Source organism: Hetaerina americana, unplaced genomic scaffold (assembly GCF_022747635.1).
Source record: "Hetaerina americana unplaced genomic scaffold, ioHetAmer1.1.p SCAF_6, whole genome shotgun sequence".
Classification (NCBI taxonomy): Eukaryota; Metazoa; Arthropoda; class Insecta; order Odonata; family Calopterygidae; genus Hetaerina; species Hetaerina americana.
In genome coordinates, this window is record NW_027287205.1 from 7,241,339 (window position 1) to 7,267,077 (window position 25,739).

General features: G+C 35.5%; 1 protein-coding gene across 1 annotated transcript; it reads left to right on the top strand.

The window, feature by feature from the left end:
• Positions 1 to 24,017, top strand: LOC139695231 (outer dense fiber protein 2-like). The gene is made up of 15 exons (XM_071593916.1): positions 1 to 6; positions 3,518 to 3,574; positions 4,648 to 4,894; positions 6,478 to 6,767; positions 7,512 to 8,024; positions 8,806 to 8,897; positions 13,025 to 13,184; positions 13,363 to 13,395; positions 13,480 to 13,614; positions 13,695 to 13,802; positions 14,448 to 14,558; positions 16,478 to 16,630; positions 16,687 to 16,859; positions 21,766 to 22,015; positions 23,835 to 24,017. The coding sequence occupies exons 1-15, from the start codon at positions 1 to 3 to the stop codon at positions 24,015 to 24,017; spliced, it is 2,511 nt and encodes an 836-aa protein (XP_071450017.1).
• The last annotated feature ends 1,722 nt before the right edge of the window (positions 24,018 to 25,739 follow it).

Consider the following 25,739-nt stretch of genomic DNA (forward strand, 5'->3'; position numbering starts at 1 on the left):
ATGGAGGTAAATATATTTCTCAATATAACCTGAAACACCATGCATTAAATGTCATATTTATATTGAATGCACTCAACGTAAATATATGTGATAATATGTATAGGTAACTCAATGGTAGTGGGTCAATTGTTCAGTGGCATGTACAAATGTAACATAATCAGGGAGAAGATATCTATCTACTAAGGTTAGTGTTAAGACACATGCATCGTAGTGAGGGAGACAGGGATAATGGGTTTGTATTCTCTGCACCATTTAACACATTTTTTACTTTTAACAAACATTGTCATTTTCTTGTGATAGCCTACTATGGCAGTACTCATCATATAACCCATGAGTCTAATTTAACTGGACAGGGAAGATTTTACAATAAACAGAAAATCATTAGGAAAATGCAGAAGTAGAATATTGCTGTTTGCAACTCTTATATTTAGTCTGTATTACCTCAAATAGGCACTACAATTTTTGTTTGTTAAAGTGTCATCCTGACCCTGAGTTTGACAGAAGCAGCCAAACTTTTCATCCGTTGACCTCAATAGCTCTACATCTCAAATTAGAACCTTTGGATTACCAAGGGAGTTCTCTGCATGAAGTATTTATTTAATGCTGTCTGTGAGTATTTGCACTAGGAAAAGAGGAATTATTCACATATTGAAATATATTATAGAAGAATTTGGACTTAATTTTTGCATTTCATTTTGGAGCTCAAGCTTTTGTTGTGGTTATATGATAATTGACAGGCTCTAGAGTGGTCATTGCTACCTGGCTTACTGTGGAGGCCTTAATTGATGGAAAAATGTGAATAACTTTTGGACCGTAAAAAGATGCCTTGACAGGTGTTGATGGCACTTATAAAATCTGTAATTGAATCAATTTGGTTTGGGAAGACCTAGATAGAATTTATTTTGAGTGTGGCATAAAGGCCTGCTATACAAAAGTGCAGTTATGTTTCAAAACACTATTCGTAAAGCATGTTTCCATTAATCATCGAGTTAGCATATCAGTTCACGTTGCATCACAAGAGCTTACTTTCTGTTCTAGCAGGGAATTGGTTGGGGTGCTGTTTATCAGAATTATATTGCAACATTAAACTATAATTCTAATGTTAGTGCAAAATAAAGTGAAACCTAAAAGGTAGATGGGAGTCTGCCAGGAAAATTCAATTTCCTATATCAAGTGCCACAAATTCCATTCCCATTTGGCGTATTGCCTAAGAACTACAATCACTCTATCCCATTTTTCGGTTGTAGCTGAAAGTTTTCATTTTACAATGCCTCCCAACATTTCCGGAATAGAACTATGATTTGAGGACTTAGTCAAATCGATGGGTTTGAGATTGAAATTGAACTCATTAAAGAGAGCATTGGCTCTTTATTTCTTGTCCTGTGGATCGCCTGTTTGCGCTGCGCCTAAGCCTCAACAGTGATCCTTGACAGTTCACCACAGTTTCATCCAACTCCATTATTATCAATTAAAAACCTAATCAGGCATTCTTAAAGAGAGTGGACATGTAATGGAGTGTGCTCCTAATTCTAATGGTGAATTCGCCAGCTAGAGTACTCTCACAAGTATGCTAATGTTTGTGGAAAACATCTGTGTGATTCATGGTTTCAAAAATAAGCATCATTAATCCTCTGAATCTTTTCGGGTTTAGGCACTAAGACACGTAGACTCCAGGGCTGAAGTAAGCTCATTTAGGATATGCGCATACTATGCAGGCAACAGACAAACCAAAACAATGTGCTTCGTTGCGGACGTCTTGTGGAGCAGATACTTGGTTCACACTGACTCATTTATTCTCCCTGTGCAGACTGGAAGCCGGTGACGACTAAATCGTTCATTCGTAGATATTAACACCCCCTTTTCAACAATCTTATTTTATTTTTGGTCAATTAGTAAGATAAATGAAAACTGGCAGCAAACCTGAATTTACTTTACCAGGAACTATACAAAAACAATTTTTTAGCGAACTATCTATTACCTTGGTAGTTTTTTTCGCTTGGGCGATCCTTGATGATGGAAACCGTGACGGACTAGCATCGCACCAGGTTTCGAATATCATTGTATTCGAGTAATGGGAGCCATATGGTTACGGTTCCGATACTGAAAGTCCTTACCATGTCAAGACGGCGATTTTGTGCAAGCTGCCGACGACATGTAGAGTAATTTATAACAAATGGCATTTATTTCACATTTTAGTGACAATCGTATACGGTAAACTTTCCCGGGAGCGACAATCAGTGTGCGTGAGCGGAAAATTTAAAATTACGCAATCCGGCAAATTTTACCTCGCATTTTTGTTTTGGTTTTTAGTACGATTCTCCCACACGTACATGACCTCTGGTAGAGAACCATTTCAATATACACTCGAAGAGCTTCAATGCAAATGGTCATGAGCAGGCCAGTAGATATCGTATTTTATCATACTTCATACACGAATTATCTCCCGTAATGGAGTTTATTGTAAAATGAGTCAATGAAAAGTTTTAGATATTTAAAAATTATTGAAATAGTAATTTTTAAATCGAAATCATCAGGCATCTTTATTTGGTATTACATGTGTGAATGATCATAATTATTATTAGGTACCTACTCGTTTTGATTAGTGCCTCCGTCGTGTTCGATATCTTTCAACAGTGCTCGAGAGAAATATGCTCATAAATCCATATGATATTATTTAGAAAAATCTTAACCCATGACTTTAATTTGCTGCTAGACATTCTTTCATTCCTAAATTTATTACGGTCTCGAAACTTGGGGACACTCGACTGACACGTTAGCTACGTTAACCCTACGGCAGAGGGCAATGAGATATGTATTGACTCTGATCTGGGGCTTCGTGCAAGTTATTTCCCATTTAAACCATCAGCTTAAATTTGATAGCGAAGAACTTTCATAAAAACTAATACATAACAATTCATTGGAGACTTCTGGACACATGATTGAGCATCACGACCATATACAATGTCCATAGCGAAGGAACTAACTGCCCGAAAAGTGAACATGTGTTGGTGTTGAAATGCGCTGTATGACAAAGACAAATAATGGGAAATGAGAATGTTTGTTTTTCATTAATTTAATGGATCTTAGTAATTTAAAACTATTTCTGAATAGAACTTGTAAATTTGTAATGTTATTTGTTGCTGTGGTTATTAAGGAAACATGAGTTACACGTTATGTAATGAGATGCACCGTTTGTGGCTGTTGAAAATATTACCACAAAGAATAATTACACTTAGTTGGTCTCAGTCTTATGGAAGATAAACTGCAAAGCAGAAGAGCCTAGCCTAATACTTAATACCTTACGATGCCTCCACAGAGGGCCGGTTTTCTTAAACCAGCATTTTGATGCACTAGTAGGGGATTGATGTTTCCTGCTGCTAGAGTTATTTTCCCTTTTCCTGCTTCGATAGTTCTTTGGTCTAGGAATGTTGGGGACAATCACCGGTGCATATATTTCGCTTAAGGATTTCACCTTTTTTCCTTCAATTCTCTTTTCTTCTGATCCAATGTTTTGCAGGCTTTCGGTTTGCAGCAGTCGTCTCAGTGGAACACAAGGAAAAGGCTTTATTTGCTGGTGAGTAAGTTAAGAATAATGATGTTCATTTAGTATTACTATATTAATTCAATTAATGAGGATTAAAAGAAGAGATCTTCAGAAAAAATATCTGCAAACATTGGCCACACTTCTTCTTCTACCGCCTACACGATCCATGTCACTTGATCGCTTGCTCTAGGGCTAATCAAAGTAATGCCACGACTTCGGGGTACACAGAAGAGTTTTCAACAGTGAAGCTGATTTCAAAATTTACATTAACTCATACCCTGATGCTGAATTATCGTCTTCCCTTTACTAGAAACAGAAATACGCATTAAAATAAGCATCCAACCACAAAGAGAGAAAATAAGTATAGACGACGAATATTTTTAACGAACTAATTAACGGTTTTTTTCTGGTGCTGAATAAACGTTATTTCCCATGCGTACCAAAAGCTCAAAGTTGATAGCGAAGAACTTTCATAAATACAGAAATATAACAATCGCTCAAAGATACAAGACTCCTGCACATTATAACAACTTCTCACCGTAAACCTTAACAACCATGATAACAAACAATCACGTCACGTGCGGAACGTTCGCAGCCCGTTAGACAGAGATTTTGATAATACTACCTCGGTTATAAATCGTATCAGAGAATAAATTGTCTGCGATTCATTCATAAGCCTGCTCACCTCAACAGTGACATACTTGTTAAGAGGATGGAGGTATGGATGAGCACAAAGAATAAAGGAACATGAGTTCCATTTCATTATATCATGCTAAAATAATACAATTGGAACATGCAAATCATTAACCTCGTTTTCTTATTTATTATTTCATGCTGAGTAAATCAAACTGCAAGCATGAAAATTTTGAAACAATGTTGTTGTTTTTTATTAATGTGCAAAATTCAAATTTTACTTTTTATTCACATCCAGACTACATCAAATTCTTTGGAAAACTAATGAATATTTTTAGAAACACTAATGATAAAATGAATAAAAAGCATAATTAATTGCAAGGTACCATATAGAAATGGCACTTGTGCCTTCTCTCAGTTAGTAAATTCAGAGCCATTTTATTTATTGTCATTTCTATTCATTGATGCAGGAAGAACAGGAGTTGGAAAATGGCGGTGAATCAGTTTCAGAAACAGAAGCAACAGAAAATGAAGAGACTTCTGAAGCAGAGGAGATTACAAATGAGCTAACTTCTGAAGCAGAAGATGTTGAAGCAATTCCAGATGAAAGCACTACACCAATGGGATCAACTGAGAGAGAAGGATTGCAGAGCGACACTACTCCTCATGAAAGTAGTCTTAGCATAGTGAAAGAAGATGCAGAAAAAGAAATGACAGGTATCAAAGCATGTCAATATGGCTGATTATTTTTTATGAAATGAATATTATAGTAGATTAATAACAGTGTCTTGGCAAAGGTATGCTTTGCAAAGTCTTTTCTGGTGCTCTTTCTTTACAAATCATCCCCATTCTCCCTGCTACAGTGATCATGATTAAAAATTGTTATGTATTATCATAAATAGTAGTCAAATAAATGGCTTACAATAGGATTTAGATGGCACTACACATTACCAGTCTTGTAAGCCCTGACCAACATGATACAAAATATCCTCAAACCCGATAATGAAATAACTTTTTCTTTAGTCCTACAGCCTTCTACTTCCTTTATACTAGCCCAAAACTCCTATTCTATTCCTACCCCTACCTCTCTCTCTTTCGGTATCTCCTGCAACCATTTATCCTTGAATCTTTGAATGTATCCCAAAATCTCTTCTTCTTCATTTTATTTATTCCATTCTTATTCACATTGGCATCTCAAAGGCCACCAGGCAACACTTCCATCTCGATGGCCAGGATTTTGAACTGTGCAAAATTATTTTGCATGGAACCTGCCATCGACTCCTGTCACTTTGTAAATGTTTCTGAAACTAATGGAATTTTTCTTCTAATTTCCCCATCACTCTGGTGACCCTCATCCAAAACACTTCCCCAATAAGTGAACTGTTTCACCTATTCTAGTTTGTTTGCCCAAAATTCAACAATTATCTTAACCTCCCTATTTCTTGATGATCTTATTTTTTTGCTTTCACAAGGTTAATTCTCATCCTATACCTATCACACTGATTCTGCAACGCCAGTAGGTATTGTTCAGTAGCCTACTGTGCAGGTGGGTCTAGTCTATCTGGCAAAATAGAGAAGGGAATATTTACACAGAAAGGAGGCATGAGTAAACTTCAACCCAAACAGGAAAGACTAAAGGGAAGGAGGCCAGTTTCCCCCAATCAAGAAGGTATCTGCATACATGTGCTCACATAATGCACACCCATTGTCAATGGTCGGCATCATAACTTTATACTCAACCAAGCCAAAATGAGTCACTGTATATTATATCCAGATTACAAGTACTGAAGTTGAGTGAATGTAGAGCAGGTGAGTGATAGAATTCTGGAGATGAAAGCAGATTGAAGGCATGTCGAGATACTCCAGCTGCTTATGCTGACATGTATGTAATATGTAGTCTGGGAGAAAGAAACAGTTGGTCTTTTCCATCAATTAGAAGAAATAATTGAGAATATAAATGGTAAAATAAAAATAAATATGCAGTCCCAAAAATAATTTTAAATAAATAAGCATGAAGAAACATCAAGAACCTACTTTTACAATAGGTAGAATGGTATGTTCCTCTCAAACTTAACCCCTCCCGGGAACTTATTTCCCTTCCCATGAGACATCCGGTCATGCAAATCCGAGCAATGTTAAATGTCAAGGTATTTCAATGATTATTTCTTTGCATGTTTCTTTTAGCGAGTTAAATGATCATGTATTGCTATTGATGAATTAATATCTGTCCATGGTTTATTGCATTCAGATGAACTTTATCCAAACAGACCTGGATTGATGGATTTTCATTCTTTTTTAAGATGAAAAAGAAACTTTGACTGAACTTGAAGCCGGGGAATCAAAAACAGATGGAAAAATGAGCACACGGAAAGACTCTGAGGATGAAAGAAAAAGTATCGCAAGTGAATGCAGATCTATATTGGAGAAAGATGCTATGGCTAAGTCTTCCTTAAGAAGAGCGCCGTCCACTTATAGTGATGTAATTTTTGCACGGCCGTCTGTCATGAATAAACTAAATGAAACTTATCAGCAGTTGTATGAAACCAAGTCCCAGGTTGATGAACTGAAGAAGTCGATTGAAAAGTTTAAAGTAAGAAAGGTTTCATTTTTGCAACATCAAGTGATTTTCATAAGAATGGTGATTCGTATACTGATATCATGCATTGGAGTCCGTTGACCGATAAAAATAATTAACATGCCGGCTTAATTTCCTTGTGAGGAATGTTTCCAAATAAATCTTTTAATTCCAAATTTAAACCTGGCTATCTTGAAAAGGAATGACCAACAGAAATCAGACCTGGAAAACAATAGGGCTTCTCAAATCTTCTTTCCCATACATTAATGATTTAAAAACAGCAAGACCAATATATTTTAGGCATTCCTCTCCAAGTCTCCAGAAAACATAGTTTCATTACTGCTATAATGGATGGAGATTTTGGAGGGGAGTAGTACTTTGGATCGACGTAAGGATTTGTTGGAGAGAGAAGTGGATTTGGGAAGGGTTTAAACATATAAGAGGACTAAATTTTCACAAAAATGCCACTTCTCTCATCTCAACTCTCACTACAGAGTTGAATTTGCCTGATTTTAGAGAAGAGTGGTTTCTGCCAACCACTTTCATTAGAACATCTGAACCAAAACTAATGATGGGTTGACTGAGTAGCTAGCTAATACAAGTACTAATGAAATTGGGACACACATAACCAACATTCAACTAAAATGGTACTGAAAACATGTTTAGATCATGTATCCATGACTTTTTATGATTTTCCAAAATAGTCTACATAAATGCATGCATCTGGTATACACATTCAATCTGGTGATTATTTTTCAGGATGTTTCTTACACGGAAGCCGATGCAAAAGAATTAAAGGAAAAAGAGAAACAATTGTTTGAAAAACTATCAAAGCTAGAATCTGTGACACAGAAATTGGTGGAGTTGGGTGGACTTCCAACTCCGGAATGTGATTTCAGCCTCTTTTCTCCAGATATGGCGACTGATGAGTTCACTTCATGTGACAAGTATTTAGATGACTTTAAAAAGTGCACAGAGAGGGCAGATATGGCGCATGGGTTTGAAAAACCAAAGTTTGGCTCAATCTTTGGAGATAAAGCTTACAAGAAGACATCGATTTTTTCTCCAAAGGACATCAGGCTATCCCAAAATATTCCTCAAGTTACGTCATTTCTCTCAAAGGCCTTTGCGCTTCCAAAAGTTGTCATGTGTCGGACAGGCAAAAATTTGCCCAAGATAGTTGTGGGTGACCCTGAGAAGAAGTTAAATATTGGAGAAGGGAAGCCCCAATGGCCATTTCCAAGCGTTGATGCATCTATGGACCCTAAAAATGTAAATTCATGCCAACAATATAAAATCACATAGCGTATAGATAAATTATGTATATAGTGAGAAAAATGGAATGAGGCTTATCATCCATTGAAATAATGCGCAAAGGTTTTTAATGAATAATTGTATCCCACGCTCAACTCAGTAAATTCATTTACCATGTGGAGTGAGGATTGATTCAGCACACTAAGAAATACTTTGGACCAAGTTTTATTTTAACTATCACTGAAGAAAGTAGAAAAACTTTGAAAAATTGTATCACAAAAAGAAAAGTAATGCATGAAATCAATCACTAAAGCATTCAAACTGGGTGGATAAGTAATTTTAAATATCCTGGCTACAAGAGAGTTGTTAATATCCAAGAGAACTCTTAGATATTTTTTCAAGGGCCCAAGCCATTATCATTTTACCTCTGATACTCTGATAAGCCTATTTCAAGTTTTGAAAGTGAATGCTTCCTTATCTCACCATGGTAGCTAACCAAATTTTCTGATTTAATCTTGGTATTTTGATCTAACCTGTTTTAAAATCACATTTTGACAATTGAATCCTTTCGTTATTGATATTTTAATTTCTTTCCAGAACTTAGTTATCATTTTTTGCTAAATCTTCCTATTCTCAATACTAATTATTTCTCAGGAAGAATTTTTGGTGTAGATCTTTCCTTGAATATAGAAATGTAAATATGACTGCTAATTATCTAAAATACTAACATGAAACTAGAAATCAACAAAGGAAATGGTTAATGCATGATCAGAAGTGAATCATACACATCTTATTTCAGGAGGTGGTGATATGTTTAACTGATCGCCTGAAAGAGAGCTACAGTATTCAAGATAAACTAGTTTCTGAAAATGTTCATCTGGAGGACTTTCAGTGAGTACAATTCAACTGTGAGACAGGGATATCTTTACTGGTCATTCAAAAATGGGCAGCGATGGGTTTATTGTAATGTTTGTCGAATTTCCCAATATCTCTTGTCGGAAAAATTGTCTCCTAAGGTTAGCACCATTAACCATTTCAAATTCTTTTGAAATCAAAAATGTACTCTCACTGTGAAAGCTTTATTGAATATTGAAAAACTGTGGAAAATCAGGCGAGAAAAATCCATAAGATGAAGCAGATGTAGACGTGTAGTTTCCAAGTTCAAAATATTCCACCGAGCAAGATATGTGCTGTTAGCCTCACTGTAAAATATTTGAAAATATTATTTTGCTGCTGAAGTATGTTGTCTTGCTATGTTTAAAGAATTTTGACATATAGTCAACCAGAAGAACAATCAGGCACTTCAGCCATCCGGGGCTTCTCTGTATGAGTTATCAGAGGTTTCTTTGCAGGGTGGAAACATTCTTTTCTTCAGAATAGCTTGATTTCACATGAATTGGTGATTTAGAAAGGTATAAATTGGAGCTGCACATTAGCTAAGAATTTTGTTTTCCAACCCACAGGACGCTCCTTTCTTTAATGCTGACTTGGGGTTCCCCAGGCAGGAGGTTTTTTCCCAATCAATTGAATATTAAATGATTCTTTGATTAAGAAATCAAACCACCTGCATTTTTTTCCACAAAGACACATTATTGATGTGCTCTTTCATGGTATGTGTGATAAAATGGGATTCCGGAAAGAGCTATCTGAAATGAGGAGAAATCTTTCTGAAAATTTACGTATACATAAGCAAATATAGAGTCAGTGGCATTTATACCACAAATTGAGTGTGAACTAGGATGGGAAAACAAAATGGATGGGAAGGAAAACAGACAAAATGGTACCAGACCAGGTGGAGTAGGAGAGAGGATTGATTGGAGAAATATAAAGGAGGAAGAATAATTGGATGCAGAGCATTTTGAAAGGCGATGGAATGTTGGATTTTTTATGAAACATAGGTTAATCATTTGGTGACATGGACACAGAAAATAACAACAATAACTCTTAAGTCAAGAAACTTTCAGAAATCCAAAAGTCTGATGTGTAGAAGTTGTCCGTGTGGTCTTTCCCGAGATCTCAAACTGGGAAGGCAAACATCTAAATATCTGATAACTGTCATTAATGAAAGCCTTAATGATGTTTTCATACACATTTTCAAAGGCTATCGATAAGCATTTTAAGGTTTTTTGGAGGATTTGTTTATTCTTTTACCCATTGTTTTTTAATGTATTACCACAGCTCCATTGTTATAACCATTTCAGGTTGGATGGCAGTACATGCTCTAATATTCCATCACACACTGATTCACAAGAGCAATTAAGTCTTTTACCCATGCACATAATATGTGACGAAATAGCAATGCAATTAAGATTTAAAGAATATATTAACATTATTTTTATGAGTCGTTTAAGCCTCAATTAACTCTCTCTTACTAATGTTTAACTGTAACTGTGAAAGTGTATAATTTAATGCACCCCATCGGTATTTCATAATTATAATAGTTCTTTAAATCAGGTGAAAAATTCAGTGAATCAGTTGTCAAGCCATCTGCAAGCTTCTGTGGATGCAGTATGAGTAAATAAATATGTGGTGCAATCGTATTATTCATAAATATTCAAATTAGGTACATAACCACCCAAATTTTCCAGAAATGCAAAGCCAATTTCTCATCTAGAAGCATTTGAAATGAGGTGGCTTCAGTATGAAATCTGATGAAACCACCTAGTTATTTCCTCATTGTACAAAATATTTTGATTGCATGTAATGGTAAATGACCTACAAAGTGATGTAATCCGTCGTGGAGGAAGTTCGCCCATTGTCTAGATGTTTGAAATATGAATATATCCTACATGCATAGACTAGATACATATATATTACATCTTCTTGCAAGCGTTCCTATCCATGCATGGCACTGTTCCATGTTTTATATTGACAGCAAAAACTCATGTTTTCTGGAAATGGAATTCAACTTCCACTAAAGTTTGTATGCGATTCTATTTTCAGGTGATGAATCTTTTTGGACATGAGTCAATTCACAAACATTTTTACGTTCATTTTGAAATTGATAATAATTAAGCTTCACTCCTCCGTAGTCAAACTTATATCATCTTATATATCTCCTAAACTATTTTGTCACATCTCCTGCCACCCACCTCTTCATATTTTCATTCCAATCACCTTCAAAATCTTCAATCCAGGTATCACCACCGAGTGAATGCCAAACAGAATGAATTTCCATAAAATTTCATTCCATCACACTCCGGTAGAATATGATATTGTGCATGGCAAACTAACAAACACCCTTAGAGGCTAATACTTTACCTTGAACTGTATATTTTGGGGCTTAACTTTGTGGAAACTTTCCATTCTGTAAAGAAATGGGAAACTATGTAGAAACTTCACCCGGAATACAAAAAAATTTGAAAACTGTTCAAAGCTATTCTACCCATATGTTTTGATTTCATTATTGTCCCAAGTTAGGGTGAACCCCATTTCATACATTTTCACAGTGATGGATGAAGTATTTTTGACTAGAAGGTTTCTTTCAGGAAATTTTGATTTCCTTCCCAAAAATAGGTGGATACTTGGAGGAACATATGATAACTCCACTTAAATAAGGCTGTTGCAGTGATGACAGGCATAATTATCAATGAGGTTAATTGCACAATGCGCTTCCGCTATGTTTCGGGAGCAACTCTTTCACGATTGAACAGGTAGCTTCCTCCATCCAACTCACACCAAAATCTCCACCATATCATACAATGGATTCATCTGGGTTGAAGGCAAACCATTGGGTTTGTCCCCATTCCCTTCTTTGTGGTTAATTCTCAATGTCTCTGGCTAATTTCCTCTTAAGATCCCATAATTGTTTGCTTATTAGTTAGGAGTACTCAAACGACCATTAGCAAGATGTTAAATTGCCAGAATAGTTAAAAATAGCAATAATATGTTAATTTTTTTCAAAATTTATCTTAAAGGTTACATTTTTTAACCCCTCAAATTGCGACAGAGCAAGGAATTATTGGTTTCTTATACCTAAAAAAATAATTAAAAAAAAAGAAACCAAAGTATCTTGGATGGAATAGTCAAATTGTTGAAATCAAAATAGGTAGTTATACTTTTACATTCCTCCTGATTAACAGTTCATCAAATCCCAACTGGTGTCTTTTAATTTCAATATTTTGGATTAACCTTTGAATGCTACTTGTATCTCATTCCAACTTTTATGCTTAGGGGGACCATTAAATGCAAAGTTGAGGGGTAACATTATAAGTTTAATGTAATATGAAAATCAAGACATCGAACACCATTATTTCAAAGGAAATAGAATAATTTCAGCCTTGCATCAATTGTTTTGTATCAGTAAGTGCTGTTTAGAGAATGGTTGCTAAGGATGGCTTCCAACTATTGGTCTATTGTCACTATAAACAAATTTCAGTAGCTATTTATGTTAACAATGGAAGTCAAATTGAATTCTGAAGATATATGCGATCCTTGCTGTGAGTAAGTACTGCATCAAATGTAACTACAATGCAAGTTTATTCTTTGGAGGTTACATATTGAACCATGGGTTTCAATTAATTATATCAATTAAATTAAACAAAATAAGTATTGATTGAGTATAAGTGTTATCAAATTAATTTTTGAGTTACATCTGAAAAATAAATACTCCCACAACCAAGCACAAGTTCATCTAGTAGCACCTGAATCAATTGTACATTATTTGATACCTTCATACTAGTCTTTGAAACTTCTTAAGCCAATCACAGGAAAATAGGTATAATTTTTACACAACTAGACAAGTGTTTGAAATATAGAAGTGTGAATTTTTTAAGGTACTCTTAGCGATTACTTGCATTTTGTTTGTGTACGTTGAGCTCCAAACCTTTCTCTCTGCCATTATATCTGTACAAATATGCCTAAACTCTCTAATGTGTTGAAATGTTTGAAATCGGTTCAGTTTGGGTGCAAATGACCCAAACTATCATTTATCATCAGATATTTAGGTGGTGGAAAATTTAAGAATTCTAATCTTCCCCCCATATAAAATGAATTATATGTTTGATTGCACACTCCAGATATCAACTACAAGAAGAGATTTTGGCCAAAGAGCAGGCTCTTGAAGACTTAAAGCGTAAAAACAGCCAAATTCAAAATGAAATGAAATTGTTGGTTTGGGAAAATAAGCAACTTCAAGATAAGCTTTGTGACCAAACAAAACAGCAACCTTCAAAAGAGGTAGTAAACTAAGCAGAGAGTTTTTTATTTTACCCACTACATGTATACAAATAATGAGGATTTGAATTGAGGAAAAAATAGACTGGATGGAAAATTTTTGTGCCCCTAAAAATATTTACTTTGAAATAAAACAAAATTGTCCAAAATGTTAATAATAATTATATTCCATTTTTTCCAGGCCTGCAAGAAAAAACAGACAAAAAAAATGGAGGTAAATTATAAAGATAGTTTACAGGAATTTAAAAATCGTGTCATATATTGGGAGAGTTTGTTCATGAAGCATTTAATCCTCTAGGAGAACATAATCAACCGCTTAGAAATGCAAATGAAAAATATGCAGAAAGAATTGCAATGTGTGCAGCTGGCTCGAAAACAAGCTGAATTAGAGCGGTGCAGACTCCAGGAAGCTGCTTCCTCAATGAGAAATAGGGTAATCCCTCTGCTTCTTTGAGGTGTCATTATTTTAACATAATACTTGCTATGTTTAAACAAAGACATCCTCCATTTCAGCCCACAACATCTCCTCAAGTGAGCCAAGACAAAAACTGCGAGAAAATTCAGCAACTGAAAGAGAAGTATGCTAGAGTTACAGAAGACTACAAGTCCAAAGTGACGGAAGTAGCAGCGATGCATGTCGAAAATGAAAATTTGATCATTGAACTGGAAGAAAAAAAAAGGTGCTTGAAGGAAGCTGAAACCACTATTAAAGAGCTTCAAGACAAATTAATGAATAAGGACTCAGATCAAGACAGGGTACAAAATACTAGTATGATTTACAGTAATGATATAATCTACGGAGATGGCACATTTTAGGCTCGGTTAAAATTGTTGTTTGGAGAATTACAATCGAGTTTTTCAACTTAGCAGGGATCGAAAGGACAAACTAGCCAAGTGATGGTTCTTGAACAACAACTGCGTGATGCAAAAGATGAACTCGAAGAGCTGCACATGAAACAATCGGAATGCGCTTACCAAGAAGAATATTATAGAGAAAAGGTGTGTACTAACTAATGGATATTTACAATTATTACAAAGAGAAATAACCCAAAGATCCTCTCTGTGGGCGCAAAGTAGTAAAGAAGGTTGAAGCAGTAGTAGTAGAGTTGGTTTGTTTTTTGGGACTGCATTGACTCTAACTTATGATAACTGTAATGCAGCATTCAATAGTATTTAACAAATTGGTATCATTTCAATATTCCAGTGGAATTTTGTGGCCTTTGGTTCACAAATGAAAGTAGTGCTATTCATTGTCTTTTCTTTTAGTATTTGCTAGCTCAGCAACAAGTTGAAGAACAACGCCGCCAAATAGAGCTGATGGAGGCAGACAATAGACGAATAACAAAACAAGTAGAAGAAGAAATTCAAAGAGTCAAGGTAAATTAAATATAACCCAATGCATAACATGCAAAATTTGTCTTTAAAAACTCAGGAAAGAATTTTTACACGTAGACGCCTGGATTGAAGAAGCTAAATATTTACGTCTGTTATCAAAATAGCAAGGAGAACATTCTTTGCATTTAGAACATCCTTGAAACCTCTAGTCCCCACATTTAATTTCTAGAGCCAAATAATTCTTTAAACATTCATTTTCAAAAGTCACATTTGTGTGGCAGTTCTTGTCAGGGGCATTTATATAGCTTTCAATTTGACCAATCATTGGACAAGTAAAAGTTTAAAAAAACAAAAATTTATATATCCTTATTTATTAATTGATCTATAATTTAAAAAATAAATAATTAAAATTAAAATATTTTAATGACATTCAGTCGATTGATATTTTTAATTTATTGCATTAATTTTTACTTAAGATTTTAAATATCTGTCCAATTCCTACAATGGAATGCCTTGTCTGTATTTGAATTCAGAGAGCCAGGAAAAGTCTATATTAAAAATATGCATAAAATTGTAGATGTTTCAATCCATTAATTTTAATTAAAATTTTTCTGCTGTTTTGAAAAAGTGACAATTAGGCTACTATAGCCATTAATGATGTCAGAAATTAGGAATGCAAGACAAACATGCTAGTAATTTTTTAGTTAGATAATGAACACTTAGGCGATCATTTCATTTTTGTCTTTGGGGGTGGGGCCAGAAGAATCTTAGGGAAATCGTTCTGGATATATTCCGTGGCATGCTCACTCAAACATATTCTTCTGAAAGTAATCCATGAACTATTTTCCATACATTAACTGTTTGAATTTATGCTTAATTTTTACTTCTGGGACAATTTTTAATCCAAATATCTTGAGCCCTGGGGGAGCAATCACCCTATCATGCCTTGCATAAATGAGCCTTGAGATAATTGAGGCCATATACTATATGACAAAATAGTAATTATAAATCTCATAAAATGTACATGAAAGCAAATTTAAAATATTTAAGAAGGTATATGTGAATTCCTGAAATTGTTTTGATTGTATTCCATAAGAGAAGAGGGGTGGGTAGGTAAAAATTATCAACTTTTACAGCTGGTGTTAGTTCATTTTTAACCTCTGAGAGAGATATGGATCAACAAATAACATTAATCCAAAGGCATTGAATCCATAAATCTAAGGGAATAGTGCAAAATTTAAAAAGATTTTTTAAGATATTTTGAAGGCCCATATTCTCCCATAATTCCTAATATTCTCATTGGTCTAGCTATACAAGGTTTTGAAGATCACTTGATTAGTAAGTGAGATGCAATGTTTTCAATGGGAAAGTGCGCCTCTTGTGGCAAGCTCCAGAAACTGAAGCAATTGCGATGCGATCTTCAGCTTGAGGGGCTACAAAATAAATTCTCTTAACAATAAAAGAAAAAAATGTCACTTTGCCAGTAACCTCATTGGTTGAATAAAACATTCCAGGGTTTGTCTAAATCTGAGGTTATGGGCATCATGACTTGGTTAAACTGATCTTGGTAGCAACTTAAGCTGCATTAATGTGCTAAAAATGTGGACTATCAGATTACAGATATTGCATTTATCTGTCTGCCTTGGTTTGCAAAATAGTTCTTGATATTTCATGTCTTCAACATGCTTTGTGCCATGTTGGTTGCAGCCATAGCAGTAAACTCAATGACTACATGTCTCATTATTTTCATAAAATTTATGATATTTTCTACTATAAAGGCAGTCCCATAATAAGTTTAAACCACAAGAGAAACTTTTCCAAGTGCACCAAGGAGTGATGAATTGGCAAAAAATAGGCTCTTTCAAAATAAATTAAAATTGAAAACCAATTTAGTATATGAATTATCCTGAATCTTTTAGTATAATGTTATCTGCATGCCTTGAATGAATCAATTTTAACAGTGCCAATTTCAAGAGAAATTAGAAGAACTCAAATCATTACCAGATGTTCTTAGGACTACTCAGTGCAGACTGCAGGAAGCCATTCAGAGACAGAAAGCTGCAGAGGAGAAATGTTATGAGTTTAAGTTGGAGGCTGAAGATGCCAGAGCAAAAGTAAGGCGTTTATTTCATTATCTTTTATTGTGAAATTGCATCATTTCATTCATCAGAAAAATCACAGTGGGGTATATTTCATTGCACAGATGATGGAAGCTACTCAAAAATTGGACCAGTTCTGGAACCAACAGCAAGACTCAATCAATCAGCAGGATTCTCTCACGGCAAAGGCAGAGGCATGGGAGAAAAAATGCAAAGAACTTACTGACTGCAACTGCAAACTTAAGTAATATTCAGCTCTTAAATCTACTCTACTTAATTAAAAGCCATTTCATTGGCAGATCATGTTAGCATTTTATAGATGTAAACAGTATAAAAATAGTAATTGTCGCAAAATTATTATTAGTGCGTGTAAAGCTTAAATTAAGCACATTCAATTTTTTTGCTCAATTTCTATACTTTGAATTGGCAATGGCATCAAAGATTAACCTTATTCCTATACTCCATGAGTCTATGAGCCCCAACTGGCATGTATCATTCTAATTTATTACTTAGTTCCAGGGAGGGATCCATTGTAATTATTAGTAAAATACTGAAGCATAAGTTTGAAGTGTCTATTTTGAGTAATAGGTAAACAAGACTTTTTAAATGCATCAAACATTGGTATATTGAATTGTCTTGCATACATCCTCTAAAAGGTTTGTTTTTCTGTACTCTTTTTATGATAATGGGAGAATTTCCAATGGTGATAATGGAAAAATAATGCTGTAAATCCCATTTCCAAGTAGATGTTGCTGGGAAATTACCTTCTTCATATTTTTAGAATTCCTATTCCACGAAATATTAATTGATAATGAATATATATATATAATACCAGTGCCAAAAGAAATCTGGTACTAGAATCAAGACATAGGAAGATAGGAAATGCAAACATTTTGGTTAAAAGGATCACCATCCTGTCAGCAATAGTGGTTAGTTACTATGCTGACTATAGTGAGTATTTCATGTACAGATATGAGTGTGTTGTCTTCCATTCACAACTGAAACTGCAGGGGATAAATGCATCACTTGAAGAGTATCCCTTCTGAACAGATGTAAATCTGAGTGAAATTAATATGGCACAGACAAATGCCATATTATGTTAGCATTTTATAGATGTAAACAGTATAAAAATAGTAATTGTCGCAAAATTATTATTAGTGCGTGTAAAGCTTAAATTAAGCACATAGTTGAACAATCACAATGAACCGACAACTTTTTTGATCATAGAATCCAAAAGAATTCCATACATCAATGAAAGCAGTAGAAAATAGGTTCAACTTAGATCCAGAATCTCAAGCCACTTTATCACATGGATTAATAGGCTTCCCTATAAAATTAGTAATAAATGAAATACTTGATGAAGCAGCCTTCCACTAGCTTCAGGTTGAAATAGGACATGGTCACTGAATCCAATTATGATAATTACATTCCGTTTATGTGTACTCTTTCCTTCATTATCATGTATTGCAAGTTTTCTTGGGGGAATTTTTGCAGCAGGATTAAATTTCTATCGACCTCATTTTTGCCAAAAATAAAATTAGCGTACTTTAAGATGTATGGGGGAAAATTATTTTTAAGAAAAAAGGATGCCAAATAATATTAAATTCTGGCATAACAATAGGCGGTAGGGATGTAATTACCTCATGTACATGGGAAGGCCCAGAAGTACCCGGCCTGACCTAGAGATGGTGGTAGTTGTTTGAAAAATATCACTGTATTTGAAATTATGCAATCTATAAAGCATATGTTCAAGTTTGCAGACGGCACGTTGTTTAGTATTTGTTTGGCAGCCATCAATAGTGAACGTTTTCACTGAATTTGTGAAAATGGAGAAAATTGGTCATTGTTATGTGATACAATACTTTCATTTGAAAGGTCTCAGCCCAACCAATATAAAACCTTAACTGGTATCTACTCTGGGTGAGTCTGCTCCTTTGTTTACAACAGTAAAATATAAAATGGTTGCAGAAACCATTAAATAAAAGAATAAAACCATTAAAGAAAGAAATAAAACATTTGCTCTCAATCGAGCAAAGCCCGTGTCGTGAAGACATTTCAATCAATATACCCATTACTCATTTTTCAGATGTTATATACAGACAATTAATTTTCAACTTCACAGCTTCGAGAACTTCGGTGGATCTCCTTTTGTTGCTTGTGCCATTACAGCTTCCAAGAAGTCCTCACTCTGTAGCATTGTCATGTTGCGGAAGCGCTGCAAATGAAAAATCACACGAGATTTAGTGAACTGAAAGTTGGTTCAGCAGATTAGGCTAGAACTCACTTGCTCTTTTAGCATGTGAAATTCACAGAGTCAAGGTAAGGAGGCCAGTTTTTTCCCTGCGTCATCAGCAGTTTTCCAGGCTTCTAGTTGAATCAAAACAAGCAACTTGAGAACATATGCCTGAAGGTTTCACCTGGTTTCGAATCCAGTACCCTGAGGCCAACAGCCAAACACTATACGAGGGTGTCCCCTTAAGTACCCGGCTTAACCTAGAGAAGGTTGTAGTTGTTTGAAAAATATCACTGTATTAGAAGGTATGGAAACCATAAAGCTTATGTTTGAAGTTTGAAGATGCTAAGTTGTTTAGTATTTGTTTGGCAGCCATCAATAGTGAACGTTTTCACTGAATTTGTGAAAATGGAGAAAATTGGTCATTGTTATGTGATACAATACTTTCATTTGAAAGGTCTCAGCCCAACCAATATAAAACCTTAACTGGTATCTACTCTGGGTGAGTCTGCTCCTTTGTTTACAACAGTAAAATATAAAATGGTTGCAGAAACCATTAAATAAAAGAATAAAACCATTAAAGAAAGAAATAAAACATTTGCTCTCAATCGAGCAAAGCCCGTGTCGTGAAGACATTTCAATCGAATGTTTAACAGAGTTTCACATCAACAAAGCAGACTTTTTGTGCTGTTTCATAACCATGGATGAAATTGGGTCCATTACTTCACACCCGAGACAAAGGAAAACAATGGATTTAAAAGGGAGAACTGGCTCCGAAGTAAGCAAAGAATTGGTGATTTCCACATTTTTCGGGCTGCGTCCGCGTATGTCGTTTAAATGTACAACAGTTTCGCCAGCTATCCTGCTGGCGTCAAGGAACTCACCTCCCGCGGAATCCCTAAGGACTTTCCAGGATTGGTGGAGCATTGCCTCCGCAATTCCTTCTTCCTATGGAATGGTGACCATTACGAGCAGACGGAAGGAGCTGCGATGGGCTCACCCCTCTCCCCGGTTGTGGCCAACCTCTACATGGAGAGCTTCGAAAAGAAAGCACTGGAATCCTGCGACAAGCGGCCGTCACTGTGGCTAAGATATGTCGACGACACTTTTGTCATTTGGTCACACGGAGAGGAAGAATTAAAAAAGTTCCTGAAACATCTGAACTCACAGCATCAAGCCATCCACTTCACTATGGAGGTGGAAAAGGATCATCAACTGCCCTTCTTGGACGTCATGGTGAAGAGAAATAAAGGGAATGGGAGGCTTGGACACAGAGTATACAGGAAGCCTAGTCACACCGACCGCTACCTTAATGCTGCATCGCACCACCATCCCAGTCAGAAGACCTCATTGGTAGACACACTTGTCAACCGAGCATATAAAATATGTGACTCCGATTCTATTGCCAACGAGAAGAAACACTTGACAAATGCCCTACAAAGGAATGGATACAGCGCTCATATGATCCAAAAAAGGACCGAGAAGGAAGAAAAGAAGAGACAAACCACCGCTGTTCCTGACAGGGAGGAAGACTCCAGACCACGACCGAAGGCTTACGTCGCCATCCCCTTCATCGCAGGGACTTCGGAAAGAATCGCGAGGGCTTTAAGGAAACATGATGTGGTGACCAGATTCAACTGCGTCACCAAGATAGCTGACACCCTACCCGGACCCAAGGATGGAATTTCACCGTTAATATCAGAAGGCGTGTACCAAGTGCCATGCACCTGTGGCAAATGGTACATCGGTGAAACATGCAGAGCGCTGAAAACACGCATGAGTGAACACCAGAGGGCAACCAAGGCCAAACAGTTTAGAGCATCGGCCATCGCTGAGCACGCCTGGAGTGAACCTGGACACTCTATTCTGTTCGACGACGCTAAAATAATAGCGAAAGAAGGAAAATACTTCCAGAGAATAATCAGAGAGGCCATTGAAATCGTTAAAAGGCCAGAAAATTTTAACAGAGAGGATGGATATCCACTCCACAGTGCGTGGAAAAGAATTATTCCGCGAAAATATGAGGACGTTCCCTGATTGGCCAAGAAATTTCCCGGTATTGGCGCCGGATTTTTCCTATATAAGACGGGACAACAAGCTTCTTTTCATCCTTGACCTGAGGACGCCAGCAGGATAGCTGGCGAAACTGTTGTACATTTAAACGACATACGCGGACGCAGCCCGAAAAATGTGGAAATCACCTACTCATCGCCGCGGAAACCTTCGAACGAACATAAGCAAAGAATTGTTTCATCTGCAGGCAAGATCGTGGGATAGGTTGTTTGGGATGCATGTGGGATAATTTTCATTGGCTATCTTGAAAAAGGAAAAACTATCGACGGCGAAAGTTATGCGAACTTATTGCAATGTTTAAGGGAAGAAATCAAGCAAAAGCGGCCGCATTAGCTAAGAAGAAAGTGTTGTTTCATCAAGACCATGCACCAGCTCACAAATCTGCGATTGCAATGGCCAAATTTCATGAATGACAGTTGCTACCTCATGCACCCTATTTGCCAGATTTCGCCCCCTCGGAGTATTTTCTGTTCGCAAACTTGAAAAAATGGCTCGGTGGTCAAAGATTTTCCAGCCGTGAATAAGTGAAGTCGGCAGTTGACGCCTGTTTTGAGGAACAAGACAGTTCTTATTATAAAAAGGCTATCAAAATAATTGAACATTGCTGAGAAAAGTGTATAGAGCTGAAAGGAGATTATGTTGAATAATAAATACATTTTTTTCCAATATGTGTGTGTTTTCTTTGTTGGGTCAGGTACTTTTGGGAATATCCTGATGATTTCCCGGTGAGTAACTTAAACTATAATCAGAAAGTGTATGTATTGGAAATTAGAGATATACCCGTTAGTGAACTGATTATATATCAAACAAAAATGGTAGGGAGTAACTGCTTGTGACTTTCCAGAGGAGAAATGAAAAAACTAGAAGAATGCGCAGCCCAGTGTAGGCGATGTGCAGAAGAGAAGTCCGTGGAGATACTCCAGCTAAGTAATCAATTGGAGTGCGTAAGAGAAGACTCTGCCAGGCAAGTGGCCAGGGCAAAGGAGAGATGTGAAACAATTCGAAGGTCCTATCAATGCCAGATTGAAGACCTTGAGAGGCAACTTGTTCAAACCAGAGCTAGTGCTCGCGCTGCGCAAGCAGAAAGAGATGAGGTAAGCAATTCCATTTACGGCTCATTCCAGTCTCCCTTCTGGGAACAACATCCATGTCCCAATGGAATAAGGGTGGACCTTAGACAGGGTGTTCTAAAACACTGCTATCTATGCTTTGAACCAAAATAAAAATATCAGGACAGGCATTTCAAAAGTTACAAATGGAGTCCAGTATTGAAGACTGGAGTAGGTCATTCACAATGTTTTTTCCTTTGAAAAGTACATTCATGTGAAATCTGCACAATGAAAAACCTTCAAATGCACGTTTGAATTGAGAACTAGATTCTGAAATCTCAAAAGCAGAAAAATCGCATCATTATCTTTTACTATATTATTTCAAGTTGAGTGTTTGTTTGAACCCTGATGAAATTATGCAGTTAACACAAATAATAAATTGGACCCATTTGTATTTTTCATCAAAATAAGTATTTCTATTTTTGATCGCTAGGAATCAATATGTCTTATAGAAAACAAATTAATATTGAGATATTGATACACTTATCCATTAGATTAAATCAGTTTTGAATGCCTTACCTGCTAGACTTGCTTGATAAATTCATCTCAAAATTGTTAAAATAGTATGATTTTATGTGCCACAAGCTATTGCATTAACATTTTGATGATTTAAATAAAAAGAAAACTATTTAAACGCAGACGTCATTGAGTATATCTAAAACCATCGCTCTTCAAATCCTATTAGAGCATTTTATCACAAGTGTTTCACCTTCCACAGTGACATATTAGTTTCAAGGTTTATCCCCTTCAAATCTGAATAGTCCCACGAAATATTTGCCCATCAACCATTGTTACAGTTTGGACTAATGCAACAACATGCTCTCTGCAGTGAATATCTACTGGAGTTTGATGTCATGGGTTATTAGACTCTATGGGGGCATGCTCACGAAACTGGAAATTCTTATACTGCAGAAAAAGGCATTGAGGATTTTAAGCAATCGTGGGCCCTTAGAGAATTACAGTCCTATTTATTAAAACCAGGGGTTATAAGTATAAATAGTACAAATTAATTTTTTAATTATTAGGCCCTTCAGAAGTTTTAAAAGGCGAATTTACCAAAATACATGGGCGTGGTGCATCATAAAGAAAGACTTTAATGCCAGGATAAATAGATTCAAGAATTACCCATTGAAATAATGCTAAAATTGTTGAATGCCATTGTTCAAGACAATCTCATAGGTTGGATCACCTCTGAGTCATGCCATTATTATCCTAGAGATGAGAGAAATTAGAAGAAAAGGAATGGTACAATGTACTCTAAAAGACTAGCTATGAGTGTGTCTATTTCTAGCATTGATAGAGGAACTTGCCACTGAGAAAAAATCTAGTGAGAATTTGGAGCAAACAAAGTTAACTCAGTTGAAACAGCACACCTTATACCTTTGGTGGACCACTAAGTGACATGTTCATAGAATGAAATAAAACTGAATTCTGGACTGTCTTAATAATAAATTATGCATTAGTCAATTGATTTTTATTGGGATCTTAGACTTTACATAGATAGATAACATTTATTAATGATCAGTGACTTAGATAACTGTATTAATATATAGGGTTTTCTCTGCATTTATGCAGTGACTTCAGATTAGCTCCTACGCATGTTATTTGTATAGGTATAATTTTAACATGTCTCAGATTCCAGATCTGTTTTATTTCTCCTGATAGGAGCAGTCATACATTTTTTAGACTTATTTTCTTTTACTGCAGCACTATACAATTATTATTACTATAATTAATGCCAAATATGATATGAAAAATGTATTTTACTGGACAATTTTGAAAATAAATGTTGGTTATTTTGCAGACAAGGAAGAGAATGCAGTGTGAAATTGGAAACTTGTCAGAAAATTTTGAGCAAGCTCAATCAAGGATCCGCTATCTTCAATCTCATGTGAACTATCTAAAGAAATCTTTTTCTAACATGCTAGATCAGTCTCCAGATAATATGCCCCTAACTGATTCAGGAGACGTTTGTAGCTGCGACTGAGAAATCAATGAAACTAGAGTATTAATTAACTAAGATTTTCTTATTTGGAATTAATCACATCTAAAGACTAATAATTCAGGCTTCTTGAATGTCTTGATTCTGATTACTCTAACGATCAGATAGATTTTAAATAATTTTGCTATCAAATGTCAGAATATACATTTATACAAAAAAATTCACACATGCCACTTTTAACTTGCATGAAATCTTAATATTTTTTATCTTTTAAAGACAGTAGAAATGACTGAAGGGTAACTGGCTGGATGACCCCAATCTCAGGGATTGAACAATGTGATTACTACATGATTAACCAATGTTATACAGGGAGTTCAGTATAACTCAATGGTTATTAAATGTATCACGATAGGTGGTTATGCAACGTGAATGTATAGAAACTACCTGAAGCAATGAATTCAGACTGTGTTGCAAATGTAGTTGCTTATAATCTGTGGAATTATGAGCCTAATAAGTGGAAAAAAGAAATGCTTTCCCCGTTGATATTTCATAAATTTAAAAACGAATTTTATCTTGATGAGAAAGTTAAGCTCAAGGTTTGATCGATAGCAAACACAGTTGGGGGATGGGCAGGAGGAGGCTGAGCCAGACAACCTTTGCCCTGACCAGTGGGTGACTGAATATAGTCACACATTTAAATGTTAAGATGCCTGACCTTTTTCAATGGTGAGCATTGGCTATTGAACATACAAGTTTTGGTCACCATGATAAGTATTTAAAGAAAAATCTTTGGCAATTACGTTAGTTATTATTGAATATCTATTTTTCATTACATATGTGCCTGTAAGAAGTTCAGTTGCTCAATAAGCAGGGGAATTACTGTGATGATTGTTATTTGTGTTAAAGCTAGTGTCCTTTAAATGTACCTCCAGTTAGGACCCAAGAAAAAATGCTCCAATATGCACTCAACATTACCTTATAGTGTAATAAATTGTTTAATAGCAAAGATTGACCGCAATGGTTCCTGTATACTTTTTAAAATTAGTCTTGAATTCCAAAGTAGGAAATTCATACCTAACTGATTTTTAATCAACTTCATCTGTTCTATAAGAATGTATTACAATCGATAATAACTTCAAATGGGCAATGTGGCCATTTCTGAACATTATTTGGTAAAAATGTTTGTTAGAGTTGATGTAAACTTCAGTTTGTTTTATGGTTGATATGTTGTTGACACTGATAAACTCGACTTTCCAAGGTTATTGGTTGATCATAAAAATAGCTCAAATTGAATGTTTCTATTTAACATGCAATTTGGCAAATAAACCGAAAATGAAATTAAATGATTTAGATGAATCATAAAAAGTTTCAAATTAGTTTAGTTTTTAACTAGGTATGAACAGACTTGTTTTATTCAAATAAAGCAGAATAAAAAGTAGCTCACCAAAGGAAATCATTCTTTGAGAAAAAGAATTATTTTCAATTTTTCCTTGAAAACTGGGATTTTGTAAAACCAGTATAAGGAACTTTCAAGTTTTGTGTTGGTTAAATAAATGAATATGTTAATGTCATTGCTGTGTAGTTATGCTGATGAGTGTGAAATAATTTATATTCAATTATGATAGTTGAAAACAAAAATGCAACTCTGTTTAAATATTATGATGGCTAATGCTTCAAAGGAATTCAGGCAGTTATTTCATTTCCCCGTGCAAAAAAATGATGTATTTAAATTTTGTCTTCATGAATGAATGACCAAAGGCTAACGTG

Excerpts from the sequence above, each read along its gene's own strand:
- LOC139695231 (XM_071593916.1), top strand. Across the intron at positions 4,895-6,477 it reads TGCAGAAAAAGAAATGACAG|ATGAAAAAGAAACTTTGACT; the intron begins GTATCAAAGCAT and ends TTCTTTTTTAAG. Across the intron at positions 8,025-8,805 it reads CATCTATGGACCCTAAAAAT|GAGGTGGTGATATGTTTAAC; the intron begins GTAAATTCATGC and ends ATCTTATTTCAG.